This window comes from Onychostruthus taczanowskii, unplaced genomic scaffold (assembly GCF_017590055.1).
Source record: "Onychostruthus taczanowskii isolate IOZ18803 unplaced genomic scaffold, ASM1759005v1 scaffold135, whole genome shotgun sequence".
Classification (NCBI taxonomy): domain Eukaryota; kingdom Metazoa; phylum Chordata; class Aves; order Passeriformes; family Passeridae; genus Onychostruthus; species Onychostruthus taczanowskii.
In genome coordinates, this window is record NW_024498518.1 from 424,951 (window position 1) to 445,867 (window position 20,917).

Genomic DNA, 20,917 nt, shown 5'->3' on the forward strand with positions numbered 1-20,917 from the left:
GCATTTCTGCTCCTCTCCAGCATCCCCTGCTGCAGGACGCAGATAGCTGAACAAGGCTCCAGGACTCTGACAAATAACAGGTTATGAAGCATAAATTTACACTTCTGTTGCTTTTGTTTTAAGATAACTGTGCTTTCTGAAGTCGACTTAATGGCTGCAGTGTTGCCATTGTGCAAAAACATTGTTTTAAGCCTGCAGAACTGCTGAGTGTTGCACACTGAATATTTCACTGTGATAGCTACTAACCACGTGTGTAACAACAGCCTGGGCTTATTGCAAGCTGCAGGGTATTTTTTGTTAGCTTCAGCAGAAATCAGCTGAATATTCCATAAATATTAAGGACACACAAAGGAAACAGCACAGAAGTACAGAATTAGCATCTCACCTATCAAAATAATTTTACCAGATAATGAAAGGAGCATGAAGCTGACACAGGCTTCTACATCTGGAAAGTGGTTACAGAGTCTGTGGTTTTAATAATTCTAGGCTTGATAATACTTCTCTTGAAGTCAATGGGGAAATTCCTGCTGAGCTCATGGGGAGAGGAGGTTTCAAATTCATCATGAAAGTTTTCAACAACAATTAAAAAAGCTTCCTTAGTCACAAAGATTAAAGACAAGATTGGTACACATCATTTTTTTAAGGGTCACTTCCCAGTTACCTCCCCCTCTCCTGCCATTTAGGATTCTAATAAAAAAAAACAAAAACAAAAAAAAACAAAAACAAAAAAAAACAAAAACACCAACCAAAAAACAAGCCAAAACCACGTGCAATATTGTAAATCCTGACAAGAAACATTTATTCCTAGCACTGTTAGAGAAAAGGGCTTAACTCCACTCCTCCCCAGGTGTCTGCAAGTGTGGGGTGCCCTGAACAGCCACAGCTCCTCTTCCCAGCTGTGGAGGGGATCATTCCAGACACCAGGTGCCATTTCCTGGTCCCACAGCATGATCCACCACTATTCCTTTCACTCCAGCAGCGAAGTTTATGCATCCAGAATAATCTTTCTGAGCATTGCATATTCAATATTTTCTAATTTGACTTTACTGCAACCAAAATATTGATTCAAGGAGACACTGCTTCCTGGTATTTTCAGGTGGGCACCAGTCACTGAATGAGAAATAATGATTTGTGCTTTATTTTCTGGCCAGTTACAATTTTCTGTGCATAAATACTGACAGCTCCATAACATTTCTTCTCAAGTCTATCCAAAGGGCTCTAAGCTAATGGAAAAACCCTTGTCTGATCAGTATTCATATTCCATAAACCATTTCACAGGAGCAACCACTTCTTCACCAAGAAGTCCTCTCAGAGGAAGGTCACCTCTACACCTCTTCTGAGAGGGAAAATTGTATTTCCCCTTAGAATGGCTCTGCAGTGGGATTAGGTTACAAAATGGATACACCCATCATCACACGAGATTGGATGGCTCAGCTGTTGAAGCTGCTTTTTGCTCATTTTGGAGACCACTTTGCTGTTTTCTGCATGAATACTGCACTTGGCACCTCGGAATTCTCTGAGACTCCATCCAACAGCTCTTCACTGCAGTAGTGCCCTCCAGCAACTTCCAGCGTCCACTGGCATTTATCAGCTTTCCACCGTGGTCACTGTGCCTGCAGCGCTGAAATCCTCTGTAGGATCCTGCTGCTGTTCTGACTCTTACTCCATCCTGGCTGCAGGAGAACACAATACCCTTTCTACAAGCAAATTAAAAATTGATAGCAGACATTTTTAGTCTGTGTTGTCTAGTTTCAGCCTCTTTGGTCACTGACATTTTAGGAAAGCCTGCCACAGAGACTGAAATGAACCTACCAAAATCTTAAATCTTTCTAATCTCTACAATGTGCACAGTGACCAAAAATGAGGAATTAATATTTACAGTTAGGTCTTCTAAAGGTTATTTCCCATAACCCTTGAAGGATACACTAATATTGATGGGCTGAAGGAGACATATGAATTCCCCCAAAGTGAGCTCTTTATTTTAGTTCTTTATGTCAGAGCTAAATCACAATCCCTTTCTCATACCAGTTTTATGTTGGATCACTGAGCCGTTCAAAGCCTCTGCTCACAAATTGCTCCTCAGCAGCAGGATCTGGTCCTTGCCACCATTATCCCAGGACCATGACAAGCTTCCTCAAAGAACATAAATTTGACCAATGAAAATGGAGACAAAAATGAGCCTTTGCAAATTTTTACACATCTCAGCCACAGCAAAATGGCACAGACAAAATCTTAGTTATCCTTAAGCCAACCTATAATACTACACACACAGAGGCCTTGGAGGGAAACACCAGATTACAGAAAAAAATCTTAAATATAAAGGCTGCATCATGCAAGGCAAGATCAGTTAATGTCAGGACTTGATATATGTTTTCAGTTTCAGTGATGCAGATGAAGCGTGTTGGAGAGTAACTCCGGAAAAACACCACTGGCATTAGCATGAAAAAAAAAAAAAAGAATAAAAAAAAAAAGATGTTGGGCCAGCAAGTCACTATTTATGTGTATCTTTTACTGCCCCACTGCTTCTGCAGAGTGAAATGTTAGCAACTGCAGAGCAGGGATGTGTGTACCACCATGCTACATTAATAAAGTGTTCCTTTAATTATCAGTAAACCACAGCTTGGAGGCTGCTGTGGGAAACCAGGACTGCAACAGACTGTGACAGAGACTCCCAAAAGGACAAGCACAAGTTCACAGCAGGGGCCTTGAATGTGGGAGGAATGGGACGGCAGCAGGGTCCCAGAGCTGTAAACAACTCACTAATGCTACATTACTGCTTGCTAGAGGAATGCAACTTTAAAATATGGATAAAAGTGAGTTCAGGGATAAAAAAGAAATGAAGCCAGGGTGAGGCTACGTGCAGAGTGCTCTGTCCATTTCTGGGCTCCTCAGACAAGACAGACATGGAGCTCTTGGAGCAGGTCCAGTGGAGGGTGACAAAGATGATGCAGGGACTGGAGCATCTCTTTTGAGGTGAGGCTGAGGGAGATGGGGCTGCTCAGCCTTTAGAGGAGATGAGGAGCAGCCTCATCCCTGTCTGTTGGTGTCTGCAGGGATGTGTGAGAGGATGGAACAGGCTCTGCTCCATGGTGCCCAGCAACAGGACACGAGGAGTGGGCACAAAGTGATGCACAGAGAGTTCCACATGAACGTGAGGAGAACTTCTGTCCTGTGCAGTGACCAAGCACTGAGCAGATTTCCCAGAGAGGCTGTGGAGTCTCCCTCACTGTAGATATTCCAGACCTGTGCCACATGGTCTGGGATGACCCTGCTTGAGCAGGGAGGTTGGACCAGATGACCCACTGTGGTCCTTTCCAACCTGACCCAATCTGGGATTCTGTGAGAAAGCCTCCAACATAAGTAAAAATTATTATATATAGCAAATTTGACTTTTTGACAATGATCATGAAGCACGGGATAAATAGCAACTAAGTGAAGCATGTATTTATGCCGGTAAACACATAAAAATGTCCCCAAATATACCTGAGTGAGGAGAAAGAAACCACCAACATTAACTTAACCTTCTTCCTGGCACAGAGGAGACCAACATCATACTCCCCCACATGAAGAACTCGCATTGCTGACAGCTTGTAATGACACCTCGCTTTTCTTCTTCAGGAGGACCATTAACACCAGAAAAGAATCAGACACTAGAAAGCTGATTATATCTGTATCATTATCAGGAACGAGCTCTTATAATTAGATGATCTGGGCTGTAAGTGCCTGTATGATCATAATTGCCCTAATAATAATTCTTTCTGTTAGGCTGTTAGGACTTTTGTTCAAGCTAAACTAACAAATTCCTGGCTTTGCATGCTGGGTGTGTTTCTTTCACCCCCATAAGTGCAGAAGGTGTTTGGCTGGGCACCCCAGCCTTGAGGAACACACAACAGAGCTGATGATGGCTACAGCAGGACCAGCTTTCTGTTTCAATACAACCCAGAAGGAATTCACTGCAATATCTCTTTACCTCAGTCAGATATGAACCTATCAGGAGATAATTTGCCCTTGATTAAGAATCACCAGGAAATTAAGAAAAACAATAATTAACTAATAACGTAAAGCTCATTACCGAATCGGAAATGTGCCCAAATCTCAGTCCTAAAGGCAGAAAGCAATTCCTAAGGAAAACTGACATTAACCTGTTGTACCTTTTCTTTGCAATATCGACAGCAAGGATAGAAATCCATCCACTTGCATGATACAGGGTCCAATTTGCAAGGAAGGTAGCACAGAGCACCACCTACAGCACTGAACTCTGAAATCTGAACTGCCATCAGCTCAAGGTTTGATGAAAAGAGGAAAAAACAGCCCATAAAAAGCCATCTATCTGGCACATAAATAACAGGGGCAATTAACTAGGTGGACCTCCTGTATATCACAGCAGAAGACAGATTTAAAATGTCTATACTCCAAGTGAAGGTATTTCTGGATAAAGCATTGCCACAGAAAATGGAAAATAAGAGCAGAAGCTTTATCATCTCAAGGTCAACGTAACTGTATGTCTACAAAAGTTTAAAAAGTGCCTCCCTCTCTTTCCCTGCAGCAAACTCGAAGAAACAAGGTACTCGGCAACTAAGAACCTTCGATGAGAGCTGTGAAACCCTTGCCTGCTCTTCCCACTAAGACAAGGAAAGAAAAAGAAAGAATGTTATTGTAAGAACTCCCAGCCTTGCAAACAAACCTCTCACCTTCCTCAAGCACCACACAAGCACTGCTAGAGCACTCCACAATTAATAAGTATTTACAGACCAAGATTCTCTGCTTTTGCACAAGATTTACACTATTGAATTGAAACTATTGGTGTCTTTGCTGGTCTTTAATTTAGCAGGAGCACCCTGTGAGTGAGCTCCTTATTTTCCTGGCTGATTCACCAAAGTAGCTGCATTTTTACTTTTATCAACCGCACAATCTTTTTCTTTCTTGAAAGCCTTATGGGCATTTTTAGTGAAGAGCAGAGGAAAATCTTTTCACAAATTTGGGTCAAAATTTCTCTTTGTACTTCATTTCCTACAAATGGCTGTAGAAATACAGAGGCAAATCATGACATTTCCTTCTATCCTACCAAACCTTTTGCTTTTTTCTCCACAGGTTAGCTATCTCCCATGGAAATGTAGATGTTTTAGATACCTGTTCCCAGTCTTCAAAACATCCCTTAAAGTAGGCTGGGCGCAAATTGTTACTTCTACTTTAACATTCCCACATTCCTGCTTCAAGATTTTTTATCAAAATGCTGCAGTGCCTCTGGGCTGGGATAGGGGGGGAAAAAAAACCTAACAAAAAAGCAGGAAGACACTTTTTTTTCTTCCACATATTCTCCTTTTTGTTTTTTTTTTTTTTTTTTTTTTTAGAATTGCCACAGAAGATGCTTAGGAAAGGTTTTTAGGAAAGGTTTACAAAGGCAGCACTTTTTTCTCTCCACACACTTTGGATTTATTGTTGGAATTCTCTCTCTCTCAATGCCATCAAAGTGACTCATCCTTTATGAAAGTCTTGAATCCATTCATCAAAATGTCATCCCCCAAAACTGTGTCTTGCCTGCTTGTGCAGGATGCAACTGCATAGTCACAGAGAGACTCAAAAAGGCTCAGGGAATTCATCAAGTTCCAAAGCTTAGACAGCTCCTGAACAGAACTTATAGACTACCTCTAACACAAATATACACACTCATTAAAATGTCTTCCAGTTACAGTAAAAAGATAATTCAGCAGAATTTAAGCTGAAAGACTGACCATCCCTACCGGAGTGACACAAAACCTCAGCACAGTACAGGGAGTGGTGAGAATTGTCTATAATTAAAGGAACGCATGAACAAAGAAAGAAAAGCAGGAGACCCATCACCATTTCTGGCCCTCACTCAGATTTATTGTACTGCCCAAGTTGCCAAACAAAACAGCTTCAAACTCTGCCTGAAAATCGAGCCAGTGGGAAACAGCTGCCATGGAAAATCTTGCACAGGGCTGACACTGCATCTCATTTCTGATTTGAGACTACTTAGAATGGGCTGCAACCCCCATGGCCCCTTTCATGTCGTCCTGCCTTAACACAGGCACAGCAAAGTCATAGATCACTCCCAGAATAAGGCAGGAGGACAGTTCACTTTCATCACTCCAAATATTTCTTCTTTCAGGGTCATTTCCCATCTCACCACTCTGCAAAAGCAGCACCAGAGCCTGATTTGTGCAGCAAAACCTGCACCTGGACTTTGTAGGAGCTTCCCAAATTTTGAGGAAGCAGGTGCCCAGGTGAGCTGCTGGCAGACAACTAAAGCTCATTCTTGATCCCACTGCCCAAATTTGTATTATAGGAAATAACTTGCAGGAAAATCACTGCAGATGGAACTAAAGTAATAGTTACTTAGTTTTAATAAGTTGGTGAAAGTTCTGTAGTGTTTTCTTTTATCACAAAGTCTTATTAATGTATAACACTTTGCTGCATAAATTGGAGTTATGCCTTGAACCTACACCTTCCACTAAGGTTTCAGCACTTTTTTCCCCTCTAAAATTTAAGGGTAATCAGATACTGGGTAAAAATTTCATTTGTGAAGAAAAAAATATCTTTTGTATCCACACAAAATATAAGGACTGCTTAAGTCATTTTTGCATAATTTAAAGTACCTCTTGCATTAAAATATCAGTATTTTGCAGTGTTAAATCCTTAAGCTTTCATTCAATCAGTAAAGAAGGTGAAGCGCGAGAACAAATTCCCTGGAAAGCTAAATTTGGATCTCTGGCTCCCCACCAGAGATTCAGAGCCTTCCCTGAGACACCACATACACTCAGCTGCACCTGACAGAAGCACAAGGTGAGTCCATTCATCAACCTCATCATGCACATTTAAGCAGTCAAGTCCCCAGCAGCTCTCCCTCCTGAAACCAGCAGAGCTGGTGCTTTCCAGCAGGCAACCACGAGTCTGATGCAATCACAGGGAGCAGCCCCACACCCTTACCAGCAGATGCATTGGCAGAGCTGTGACTTGCTGTCTTCTTTTAAAATATGTCGTGGAACAAATCTCATGTGCCTGCAAGGGGCGCGCATCGCTGCGAACTCTCGCTTCTGCCTGGGGCAGTACCACTAACAATAAATCATCCTGCCTGAAATTCCTGCTGACCTTCAAGACACCAGCTGGTGCCCTGTGCACAGCACATCGGCAATCTGTGTCCACGTTCCTGCTTAGAGCCAGTGCCTCTCCCACTTCCACCCTGGAAGAATTCTCCAGCCAGTGACAAATTACAGAAGAGCCTAATGACTCTGTTTGCCACCAGCAAATGGCCAAGAGGATGGGTTTTTTCTGAACATTCAGAAAAGACTCAGTCATGATACTTTTTATATCCGTTCACATTAAAAAAAAAAATAGTTGATCCTTCCTCTCCTGTACAGCTCCTCAGCTTTTTCTGGTCTGTCATAATGACCCCCTGAACCGGGTATGTGATGGGAAAGTCTTTCATTTCTTAATCTGAATCCTGAAAGTAATGGGAGAGCCTGGGGTGACAGTCATATTTTCTAAGAATTGCTGTTTCTGGTCCTGGAAATTTGGGAAGCAAGAGTTGGCAGCTTGGTTTTGCAGGCTCAGCCCAATGAGAATATAAAAAGTAAACTCTAATTACTACTGATTTTCATAGTTCTGCCTTTCACTCTTCAGGATCCTAAACACAGTTAAACTATTAATTATACCTTCTTAACACAGTCAAGGTACTGAAGAACAATGGTTCATTGGCCTCTCTTAATCACTGTGTCATCCCCACATTATTGTAACTTCATCATTTTCCAGGGTACAGGGAGAAATATTTCGATTCTAGAGAGTGTTAGTGAAATCATCAGAAGAACAAAACCCTCCATCAAAACACATCAGACTCTCCCAAATAATATTCTTCTACTACACTTCTAGCAGGTGGAAGGAGAAGCACTGCCTTTAACTTGTGCTCTCATCAGTGTGATCTGATTAGTGCTGTTCATCTGCTGACATGCAATCCACATGCAGAAACCAGTGATTTCTGATGGCTCAAGGACTCAAACACAGAGAGTAACATTTTTCCTTATTCAAAACCTGTAATTCCAATAACAATCAATTCTACAGTGTTACAGTGGGGGATTTCACTCTTGTTCAGGCACCAGGGCTGTACTATCAATGGAACACGACTGCTCTGGGCTCAGACACCAATTACACCAAAAAGAAGAGGAAAAAGCCACTGTCACCAGCTGAAGCTGCAGGGGGGATTCATGTAAGGTAATCTAAATACCTGCCTGGATTTTGGCCAGTGCACAGCTGGATCTCCAGCCCTCTCTCCTCAGCAAGCAGCCTGGGAACTGCAATTACCGTGGTGTCAAGGTCTTGGGTTTATATCTCTAAGGCAGCAACTCCATCAGCGCAATTATATTGCTCCAGTGCCAGCTCCAAGGAAAATGTGCCACCAGTCTCAGCACCACCATGTCCTGGAGCACATAAATGTTAATTAGCAGCCTTTTTTTAGAAATTATGAAATGTTCTAGTCCTGCACAGTGTGAGATTTGATGAGATTAGAGCACTGGGTGGTACAGCTAATAAATCAGTTTACTGTACAACCTCATTTCTTTAATGAAGAGCAAATACCTGAGCCTTAGTAAAGCAAGAGTCCCAGGTGTACACTTGCTAACAAAAGTGCTGGTTGAATTTTTTTTTTTGCATTCCTCCAGAACAGGGAGCACTGACCTACTGCTCGTCATTAGAGAACACTCTCCTGTCAGGGGGTCAGCGCTAAGCACAAACTTTGATGTCAGAATTAAAAAACATAGAAGAGATGAGTGGCAAGGCCATTATGGGAGAATAACTAGTATAGTTTTCATTAGGGAATAACTTTTAAAAGCTGACAAGAGCTGTCAAGGTGTCAGGCCTGGAGAAGAGCCAGCACAATTAACATACCCTAGGTTTCAATCTACTAGATGGGGAGAAAGCAGGATTTATTTTGGACAATTATAAGTTAATAAATGGAAGCGTCAGTTCCTCTGTAGAGCACCCATTAAAGCCTACTAAAGGTCAAAACCTCTTATAGTTCCTGTCGTGGTAGGCAACACACTACTATTATTTTATATTTCAAGCAATTTTACTGTCAATGACAGCAGTTACAAATGCGCAAGAAAATATTTTCCTTAGCAGTACACCAGGCACTTTACTCCACAGAAATCATCTGTGCTCCCAGAAGTGACTAATATTTCAAGCTTTTTTATTGTGAGCTTGGTGGGGTTTATTTATTTATTTATTATTTTTCCAAACTGCACACGCATGAATGAGAGCGTGTAGAGCTCAGCAGGGGATACCATCCCATTTCCTTACATCCTGCAGCCACACAAAATCCAGGGAGTGATAGGCACCTATCCAGGGCAGCTGTTTCAGGCCTGCAGCCACTCCCCTCCACAAACACGAAGGCAGGCAGGGCACTGCTCTCTCACTCCCCAGCTGTCCTTGTTCCCCTTGCTCCAGCTCCTCATCAAATCCAGACCTGGCACAGCATGCACAGCCAGTCACTTGTGTGAGGCTCACCCCAAGAGTCAACTGAGCTCGGAAATTGCTTCTGCTTTTCTTTACTTCCACTTGAAAAAGAAAACTAAAAAGAAAAACTTTAAAAATTTAAAAGTCAGAACAAGAACTGGCTTTGCTTCACCTGCAGAATTGCTCACCCTCCGCAGTGGACCAAGAAAAGAGGGACTCTGCTTGAACCGCGTTATTCTCTGTTGCCTTGTTGACAATAACAGGCCAAGTGTCTCCAGGTCAGATGGCAGCTGGAGGGGTTTGCAAAGGAGCCCATCCTGTGTTTGCCTACCCATATGGGAAGGCACAGCAGCTCCTGTGGAGCAGGGGATCCCCAGCACTCAATGAGCAGCCAGTGAAGCTGTTCTCCAACAGGGGCACACACACATGGATTTTTACACTTGTCTTACGCTGAGGCAATAAGAACCTTTCAGACCCAGCACTTTTTTAATGCACAGTATTTTCTCTACTGCTTAAGGAAAATGATACAGCACTATTTTTGCCTTGTTGATCTTCCTGTTAATGGAGGCAGAGATGAGTCATTAGCTACTCTGGCTTCCCTTTGTTCACAGCCAGGTAGGTGGGCAGAGCCAAAGCAAGATACCCAAGCAGCATTTGGAACAAAAATCTGCCACCCACAGAGTCATTGGGAAAAGACTAGCTGTCATTTAAGACAATATCTAGCATTATTTAAATCAAATAAGCCCTCACATCATCATCATCATCTTAAGCCATTTTAAGGCTGCCCAGCTCCCAGCACTACAAATCCTAGTGCTCATTGTAATAAAAGCTTGGCTTGGACATTCACTCCTCCCAATTCTGATTTTGATTTTTTTTTAATTTAGTTTAGGAAAAAAGTAAAAGGATCCTAAAATAGTCTCAGGTATATAACATATTCCTTGAAGGGATTTTGGCATGGGATGGATGGATGGACATCTGCTTCTGGCCTGACCTACTTTTAAGCATCTGAGCACAAAAAATCTCCTTGTAAATATTCCCTGTAGAGTATTTCTTTTAGCTGTTAATCCCCCAGTGATTTCACCTGCCCCTCAGAGACTTTTTTTTTTTTTTCTCTTAGAGATCCCAGCTGAACTCAGTTATCCTGGGTCTGGCCACTTGCAGGTGCTGGTCACAAAGGAGTAGCTCAGAGTAGAGCTCCCACTGTGCCACGCAAGCACCAAGTGTCAGTGACAAGGTGTCAGCCTTGCAGGCAAAGCAGATGTGAGATAGGCTGGGACTCAAACACATTCAGTGAGCACATAAAGCTCACACCTAGGCTATAAAATTTACTTTAGATGATGTTTTTAATGTATTTCTCATTATACAATCCATAATTTTTGATCAACCCTATACATTAGGCCGATGCAAAGAAAAGTGTACTAATTGGGTATTCCTTAGAAATGCAAAGCTGTGGGCAGAAAGGAGGGAGGAAAATGAAAAAAACTGCACCAGCAGCATGTGTTGTACTCTCGTCTAAACAAAGGAAAAAAGAAGGATTCATTAAGCAAGAAATGAGTCTTGAAATGGCACAGAAGAAAAGTCTCCTGCTGGGGCTGAGAAGTGGGACTGTAAAGAGAGATGAGAGAGAAGGAGAGGTGGCAGCAGGCTCTGTCTGACAGAACAGAAGAAAGAGAACCATTCCTGATAACTTAAGGCTTACTTAGCAAAGACAGTGAAAAATAAGGGTGACTTTCATAAGCACCATTTTAATGCTTCATTCCCTTTTTTTACTTTTTTTTTTCTAATTTGTCCCCTTTGTGAGTGTTAAGAAAGTCTGCAATAACGATCCCTAACCTCCAGTACTGCTGTAACCCTCCTCTGCCATCCAATCTCTGGCAGTCTCTTGCTTTGCTTCCAGCTCTCATTACCAGCAATTTGTAAGAAGCAGATATGTTGCTCTGTAGTTATAAATCATGTAGCACAATAAGATCCTGTACCAGATGTGGCATACAGATGACAGTGCAAGCAACCACTTAACAGCTATAAAAAAAAATAAGATAAAAAAATAGTTTAAAATAAAAATTAAAACAAATCAGCATTTCAAAAGTTCGAGGTTTTTAATTAAATAATTGTTTTCAATTTTGTTGAATTTCAGTGTGGAAAAGGGAAGGTGAGGGTTTACTTGTGTCCTCCCTGGTTATCATTATGTGTATCAAGACTGCACACCAAGACAACAGCAGTAAGTGCTATCAGAGAAGCCAGGCATTTAAAAGTAGTTACATTAATCATGAATGAACTTGAATTAATGTGATTTATAATTTATTTTACAGTACACCATGTGTCTCATGCCAGTTCTAATTTAAAAAAAGATGCAACATACTGTTGGAACAGACAATTCAAGGAAAGAAGGATTTCTGCAAGAGGGAGGTGTGCAGTGCTTGTATTTATATGGTCTTCTGCAGATTGAATGCCTTAATTTTTTTTTTAATCATTCAACCAAAAGACACCCACACTTTCAATCCTGTGATGCTGAGCCACTCCTCTGCCACACATGGAGACTTTGGAAGAAACTGAGAAGGCCTTTACATAATCATTCAGGCTTGTCACAAGGTTGTTTGTCAAGAACAAGACTGGGTGCAACAGAGAGAACCAGGATGTATGTCTGGGAAAAGTGTATGGCATCCATAAGATGAAGGAAAAGCCTCAGCCAATCCAAAACACAAACAGGACAAGGCAGGGCCACATTTGTAACTTTCCTTTTCGTTGACTCTTGAAATGTTCTCCAGCCATGGCTGCTGCCTGTCTGCCAGCTGTGGACAAACAGACACACCTCATCTGTCCCTCCAAACGCTCACCTTGTTTAGGCCTGTCTCATTCCATTCCTTGGCAGCAGGAAGGTGGGGAAAACTTAAATTCAGAAGCCACTCAGACCCTTCCTGTAGAGCTGTAGTTGTAGCACTAATTAAAAATCCAGACTGAAACAAGAGCCAAGCAGCAGAGGCTCTGCAGCCATTGACTGCATGGGGAAAAAGAGAAGGAAAACGCGAGTTCATGTTTTAGCCTCCACTGAACAATTCTAGAGTGGCTCAGAAACTTGATTACTGTTTCTAGAGCAGCATTACTGTGCCTAGTAAAACCCCAGTGCTCCTGCCTGCCCAAAGCTCACAGCCTTTCCTGCACAGGACCACGAGGAGCTCACCCCCGGCCCCGAGAGTCCCGCTGTCCCAGCTGCAGCACCAGGCTTGCGGGAAAAATTCTCTCACTTCCATGTAGTTTGTTTGCCTTGTCACATCTCCTCACAAAAGGCAGCGCTGATTGCAAGGCTAAGTTTCATCAACAGGTCAGAGCTACCACTAAAAAAAGAACAAGCTTTTTTTTGAGCTGAATGGAGGGTTGATTTTGCAAGGATCAGCAAAGACTGCAGTAGTTACCCTAAGAATGACTGTGGTCTGTGCTGAAAAGGTTGATCAGCTCTTCCCAAAGAAGAATGAGCTCTCACATGGAAACCAGCATGTACAAATTGCAGAGCATGAAGTAGAATACCAGCAGAGCTCCCAGAGGGCAAAAAAATACCCTGAAATTCTTCTTTGGTGGCAAATAGGAAACTACAAGGCGGCTTTTGCAGGATCAGGCATAGAGTAGTAACCACTGACATACACCACTTAATTGTTTCAGCAAATTAGATCATCTTGTAAGAAATTGCTCACCTTGAGGGGTCAGAATTTAATATACTACTAGGAATGTATTAGCTTTGCCTTCACTTTCTTTTTGATCACTTAACAGCTCAAAACCATGGAGTAACAAAATGCTTTGCATATTATTCATTACTTACAGTTAATCTACAATCTGCTTGATTACTTTCAGGACAGCAGTGGAACTGCATGTAGAATTTCTGAAAACTGCAGAAAAGGTATTCTGCTGATTGGTTTGAATTTTGCAGCCATAATGAAGTTTAAATTAACTGTGGAAGACTGACTCTGTTGAAGCATAAAGGGAAATAAAAAGCAGTATTTTTCTTGTAGGTAATTGCTTAGCTGATCTATTGCCTGATACAACCGAGTGATAAGTAAACCATCATCTGATCTCCATGCTTGTACAAGTTTTTATATAATTTATCCCCATCAAAACACTGTATGTCAAAAGATGCGTTACAATTGTAATATGCACAATGCCTCCGAATAATGAACTAAAAAAACTGTATTTTTTTCCTATCTTTAAGTCCTGATTATTGTGTCCATTCTTATCTTATATGATGAACAGAAAAAAAGTTCTTTGTTTTTGCAATAGTGCTGGCCAAACAGCAGAAACCTGACAGATCCTGATATGGTAAAGCAAAGTTTAAAGATTAGCCCCGAGTTCTGCTAACTTGCATGAAGAAATTTTCATTAACTGATTTAAAAAGACCAAGTTGGACTGAAATATATGATTAGAGTTTTAAATAAAAGGATGAACCCCACAGCAGTACAAGCACGAGCCAGGGAAAGGGACATTCAGGATGTATGGAACGAACAATGTTTCTTCCTGTCCCTTACTCCTCTCTCCCTCCCTCCCTGCTACTTTTCATTGGTGCTGTAATTTTTTTCCCCTCATTAAAGTGACAATCTAGATTTGAAAAATAAATGAGCAATGTGCAGTTGAAAAAAAAAAAAACCTGCAAATTTTTTGCGTGGAAATTTAATGTTAGTGATTTTGTCAGGTTATCAGGCTGATCTGGATATTGAGAAGGACAGAAATGAGAAGGCTGCAATAATTCAAAACCAGGAAAAAAAAAGAACTGAGGATAAATACTAAGTTTCTTATCTGAGGAAGGGTTGTCACTGGGTAAGGCTCCTCCTGCAGTAAAAAACAGGCTCCTCATGGAATCAGTAGTGTCAGTGCATGGGGTTAATATTCTGTTTGCAGGCTATTAGTGGGACAGATGGGGTATCTACTCCTCTACTGTAATTGTGTTTGCTCTAAAAACACTTCTTCAGGAAAAAAAATAAGTCAATTAGTTAATCAAACATTATTACAGAATCGAATTTCCCAAACATGAAAACAGAAAAAGTTATACAGTATCTTTTCTGCTGTAATTACTGTGGCAGGGACATCTTGATATGTCTTTTTTTTTCTTTTGGTAATGAGAAAACAGAACACTCATTGGCAACAAAATTGGATTTTGCTGGATTAATACTTTACTCAAAAGTATCCTCATCTAACCCGTCAGTACAAGTTTGGAGGTAAAGAATGCCTGACTACTCTGTTACACTGATACCCATCAAGCAGCCAAGCGATGGGATTAAATTTTATAGATAAAATTAAACAAAACAAAAACAAAAAGGAAGGAAAACAAGTGTTTTCTTTCATCCAGGAAAGAATGTGTGACATTTCTCCCTAAATATACTGAAATATTCATAAGGAACAGAACTTACCTATTTAATTTTAAAATGCATTCTGTGAAGTGGAATAAAGACCCCCACTGTGTGCTCTGGACACATCCCACATCCCACAGGAGTGGGATCCTCAGTCTGCCTCCCTCCTTTGGGGCCCAGTGGGTTCCTATCATGTTGGCACTTCTGCCTTTATCTTCACAGTAACAGCAGAAGGCTTTTTGTTTGTTTTCATTATTTAAAGGAGTTGGAAAAGAAAGCATCACGTCTATCACAAAGCTCAGCTCCAGTGCTCCCAGCAGTGCTGGGCTATAATTAATAGACCTGGTGATGACCCTTATCAGCATTAATGCCAGCACAAGTGCTTAAAACTTAAAAGGAAGCTTTTCACTAAAAAATAAATTCAAATAGCCAAAGAACCACCAATCCAACCACTAAAGATCATTAAGTAATGTAATCTTAATGAAAAAAAAAACCAAACCAACCTGAAATAGAGTGATAGAGCAGAGTATATTAGGGAGAGGAGGGGCTCATTTCATGGTTGCATGTGCATTACAAAAACATCTATGTATATGAATGCACAGCTGAACATTTGTTTGTGTTCCCTTAATATTTAAAAAGGCTACAAAGATGAGTGTGTTTTCCTGAGGGGAAAAAAAAGAAATACAGGGAGACATGCCAAGTTACATTCTGGGAAAGCAATAAGAATAAGAAAGGACTACACAAGATCAATTCAAACACAAATGTTTGAATTTCTTCTATGCTTGGGTAGTTGTGACTGCCTGCCCACAAGGACACACCAAGATGCAGCTCTGTAACATGAGAAACATGATAAAGAAAGGGAAGGAATATAAAATTTCTTCATTCCAGAAAATTCAGCTGCAAAAAACCTGACTCTATTATATTAAAAATAATAAGTCACTTAGCCTCAAAGAAAAGAAAAATAGAAAGAAGAGAAACACTGAAATGCATTGCAAATAATTATATTCACTTGCAAGGAATTTAAAAAAAAAAAAGACCCTGCAAGTGCTTCCCTGCCAGGGTCACACTCTGCCCAGGAGGGTGGTGCAGCTGGCACTGCACCTGCATCCTGCCGCCCTTCCTCACTGTCCCTGCAGAAATGCAGCCACCCCCCAGACATGCAAGGCACTTCCCTGATCCAAGAGCAGCAGAGTTATTTCACAAAATCTCTTATTTGTGAACATGCCTGAAGTCTGACACACAACACATCACTTTTCTTTCATGAAGCAAATCTTCAGAAAATGCTTGAAACTCTTCAGTTTTTCTCCTGTACTACACCAGAGCTCTGGACATACTGCTCTAGAAGACAACAGGGGTTTTTTGAGAATCGTTATTTCCACATTTCAAAAATTGCATACAACACGTTGCCTCTGGCTCAGCCCAATTCCCAAAGCCCCAGGGGAAACCAACCTGCAAAAAGCAGGCCTGAAAAAAGACAGCATAAGATACTGCTGGCTGTCAGTGAAGAGTTCATTTCCATCACTGTATCACTCTCCCAGTACTTGGCCATTCCCCTGCAAACGGACACAAACTCTTGGGCTGTGCCAGAAGCTGCAGATGCGCTGCAGTGCACCCTCTGCAGGTGCCAGCCAAGAAGAAGAGATGGGGATTTTCTTTTTCAGAGGGAGTAACTCTGCAATGAGAGCTTTTAAAAAGAGCTGTAATGATGACTACAAGAATTCGTTTCTTTGTTTTCAAATTGCAGGCTCAAACAACTGCTAACATCCAATTATCTTTGCTGGGAATAGTGGTATCCCAAATGTGCTATACTGCTTTTAATTTATACCTTACATGCCTCATAACTCATTGGAGACACAGATTTACTAAAAGGATGGGGGTTTTTGTATTATTGCTATGTCTAATCACACCTTTCCACTTCCAAAGTTCTTGTTCTCCACCCATATTCCACTAAATATTTATTCGAACACATGAAAATTATTCAAGTTTGGACTTTTGACTGACTAGACATTAAAATTCTCTACTGTGAATAGAGATTATCTCCAGCTTATTTGGCACCGATGTCAAAAAATGTGCAAAGAAAAAGATGTAAGGAGAGGAGAAAAATGTGGATAGGAGAAATCTGTGTCTGGAACAGGGAAAGGGGACAACTACTAATTTAGTCTTCCTGCATAATTTGTGTATTATTTCCTGCATACAATTTTAAATACATTTGTAGAGCACAGAGATCATTTTCACCCAGAGAGAAACAGTTTGAAAAATGACCTAAGGTTCTGTGGGGAAAAATTCCTGCTTATAATTTACTTAATTGATTGTATTTTCATCTGTAGATGCAAACACATTAGGGCTATTTATTTCTCATCACAGCTTTTGCTGTTGTTGTTGTTGTTTGCTATTTGCAAGAGTCCTCCTGGGAGGGCAAAGAACACCAAGCTCGAGCGTGCTGCCGTGGTATTGGGTGATCAATCTGAAGTTCTGGGATGGAGACTTTCAAACCCTCTTTATGCCTGTAGTGACAAAAGGCTCTGGAGGAATGGCTGGCACAGGGGACTGCGCTGTGTGGTCCAGATTTCTTCCCCAGGACAGCACAGGTCACCAAGCCCGAGCAGCTACGACAGGAAGGTCACTCAGAGCCTCGGAGTTTAACGCTCAGCTGCATTTATCAAACCCTCAGCGTCTCAAGGAGTGCAGGCAGGGGCTTTCAGCACTTCAGAGCTCCTTCCAGAGATGGAGGAGATGCTGCATAGAGTCATACATATGCTTTAAAGCCCTGGCATGGGTCTCAAATCCCACATTCTGTGGGTTTAGACCATCAAATTGCAATTCCCTCATTACTATAATTGAATAATAGTTACTCATCTCTCTCTACTGAGCTCAGAACGTTGCTGCTTTTAAAGACATCACCATTTTATTTTGTTAGGGGTGTCTTTTTCTTTGTCTGAGCCTTCAAAGTAAAGCAGAGAGTTCATTTTTCTCTATTACCACTGACTGCTTGCAAGTTGCTGTTTCTGGAGTATTTCGTAAAGGCTGCAGATACGCTCTGCAAACAATACTGTAAAAGCTAAGAACAGGAATGCACTAACAGAGGCAGTGGGGCTCTAGAGACACTAAACTCCTTCAGGTCCTAGGAAATAAAATTGGCTTTACCCTAGTCCTGTGCTTTCTTTCTGGACTGCTCAGAAGGTGCTCATACTGTCTCAAAGTGGGTGTTCAGAAGCTGTTAAGACACAACAAATCAAAACACAACCAACACTGACAGCACAGGGCCTCCCAGCCAATGGAGGAAACCCACATAACAAATCTTCTGGTTTAAATCCTGTAAATTTTGTGTGCTAGCAACATTTGACTGGATGGAAAGAAAATCTTCTACAACAGAATTGAGGTACAGGAGCTGTTAGGAACATTTTCTCTGCCAAACCCTCCCATGGCTTAGATGGTGTGATAACAGACTGGAAAATTAGGATTAAATATGGCTTTTCAGAAAAGCTGGGGTGAACTCAGGTTTAGGCAGAGCTTTCATCCATTTGATCATACAGAAACCACTCTTGGGTGCTGGGATCACTGAAACAAAAGAAGCTGCACACGCTTACAACTCTCCTTGGATAGCGGGGAACTCTTTGTACTAAGTACTTTCCCTTACCTGTCCATTATTGTAGAAAGGTGTGATAGAAGAAAAAAAAAATAGAAAATGAAAAATATGAAGCAGAATCCAAAGGCAGATTACTAGTTCCTCTCACCTCTACTGAACTGCTGGAAAACTTCTGCCATTGACATTGGAAGTCTCAGGACAAAATCAGAGCATTCAACAGTAGTACCTGCATGTCTCCAGCAAGCTCATTAAAACTCCCCAAAAAAGCATTTGGTGTGAAGTTCTTGAAAACAGAGCAAATCAGAGTGAGCCTGTGCTGCAGCAAATGCTTTTACACCCAGAAGATGGGAAAAGGAATGTTTTTTCTTCATAGCACTAATAGAAGCCACCACAAAAAAACATATTCCAGGAGAATTAAACTCAAAGTTTTATCTAGGGAATCAAGAGTTTTATTTGCCAGTAACGTCTGTGAAAATTTTTACTTTGGCCAAACAAACATCCATACAATTTTTTCTACTTGAAAACTGCATTGTTTTTGGTTTTTTTTATTTTTTATTTTTTTTTTTTTTTTTTTTTAATTTCCTAGCAGGGAAATTAGACTTGTGAATGTTGAACAGAGGAAGGAGATGGCTTCCTGTGTTTCACCAAAATCATCCACAGAGCCACATGCAGACACAGACACAAAAACCCCCTGCAGAAAAGATGGAGAGGAAGGATCTGCCATGCTCCATCAGAGGCTGATGCGGTACCCACCCTCTCCTGCCCAAAGCCATGAGACAACAAGAATTACCATGTGAAACACTGGAAAAAAAGTTCCTGTTCGATCTCACACCTGACCTCAGGTTCAAAATCAATTTTTCATCAATACTGAATAGAGGAACAAGGACTGCAGCCTTCAGGTTCTCATTATTTCAAAGTGCTTCACAGCACTAAAAAATTAAAAAAATATAAATCCTAAGTGAGGTCAAGTGGAGAAGACTCTGTCCATAACTTCTCTTTTCCTGCCATCCATCAATGACGTGCTACTGTGTGAGTATAACACCTGAAGAATCAGTTTCAGCTGTACTTTAACTAAAACTCATAATAAACAGCTGCAGGATGCAATGAAGCCACCTGCTAATTTTTTATCTAATATATGTATGTTTTCCTCCAGCTTCTCACAGACTGCTGTTGCTGCTGAGGTCCACATCTTCCCAGTTCTCCAAACTAAATCTAACACTCACACTGACAGTGTAAATTATGGGCTACATAAAAACACCAGTGAGAGAGAGAGAAAAAAGTTTCAAGGACTAGTGCTAAAGAAAAGCAAATCATTATTCTATATAATACAGATATAAAACATGTAGTAGCTTATCTATGCTCACCCTGAGCAGAATAACAGGAAAAAGGGAGATTCAATTAGAATAAAAGCAATCAATCCAGATACATAACGATATGATTTCACCAGATTTAAAAAAAAAAAAAAAAACACAAAAAAAAAACCAAAAACAAAAACAAAACAAAACAAAACAAAAAAACCACCAAAAAAACAAACAAAAAAGGCACAGAATAATTACCAGCTGAGTGGCCTATGTAGGAATTTTCTGTACAGTTATTACATATCTTTACACTATCATTACATATCACTTCAGGGGAGTCAAGATGCATTGTCTTTCCTTTAGAATTAAATAGATTTAACCCCTGTGCAGATCAGAATGTTGCCCTGGGATGCATTGCCTCTCCCATTCTGTGGAAGCACTGCTTTATCTCACCAAAACAAGACACACAGCTTGGAGGTAAAGTGATACAGTGTGGTGATAGAAACCTAAATACTGATGCTTTAAAATTAACACACTTTCTTTGACACACTTTCTTGCTTGAAATGTGCTCTCATTGATACACTTTCTTTTGATACAGTGCACTGAAATAAAATCATAGCTCATTTCAGAACTGTACCTGCACTAATTTAAGTAGTCATAGCCCATTTCACAACTGTATCTGCACTAAAAAAAAAGTTTACCCAAAGAGTATGTCAAGTTTCTTTCGCACATCTGTTGCAATAAATGTTTCCCAGTAAATCACATCTAAAATATACCACAGCATTCATGTGAAAAATTAGACTGATAAGAAGGAAATTATACATTTACAATTTTAATCATATTATTCATTATTATTCACCATTCCCTTCTCCTCTTCAATATCAAACTGTTCAAATTTCTCTTTCTTCCCACTTCAGAATTTTCTGACAGTAAAATCTCCATGGTAAGGTTTGTTTGCAAGAAAACAGTGCATTTTGCTTTCCAGAATCTGAAATTGAGGACAACTCAACTGTGATTTCTTAAGGACATCTCATTTCATTATTCCATCTAAAACCAAGTTGAAGTAGTGAGCAGATTTCTCTTACCTGTTTGTGAGCGTGATCATAAGAGTTAATGTGATTGTCAAACTCCTGGTGTTTATAGTACTGCTTGTCACAGAGTTCACAGTAAAAGTTGGCTTTAAGATCTTCCAGAGCTTTTGCTATCGTGTTTTTCTTTTCAGCGTAATCCTGGAGGGG

At 40.8% G+C, this 20,917-nt stretch overlaps 1 protein-coding gene across 1 annotated transcript in view; it reads right to left on the reverse strand.

The window, feature by feature from the left end:
- The window catches only part of ZNF804A (zinc finger protein 804A), a 144,854-nt gene that overhangs the window by 13,382 nt on the left and 110,555 nt on the right, over positions 1–20,917 (reverse strand). The window contains exon 2 of the mRNA XM_041397093.1: positions 20,765–20,908. Within this exon, the coding sequence (XP_041253027.1) occupies positions 20,765–20,908 (144 nt within the window). The remainder of the gene's footprint in view (positions 1–20,764; positions 20,909–20,917) is intronic.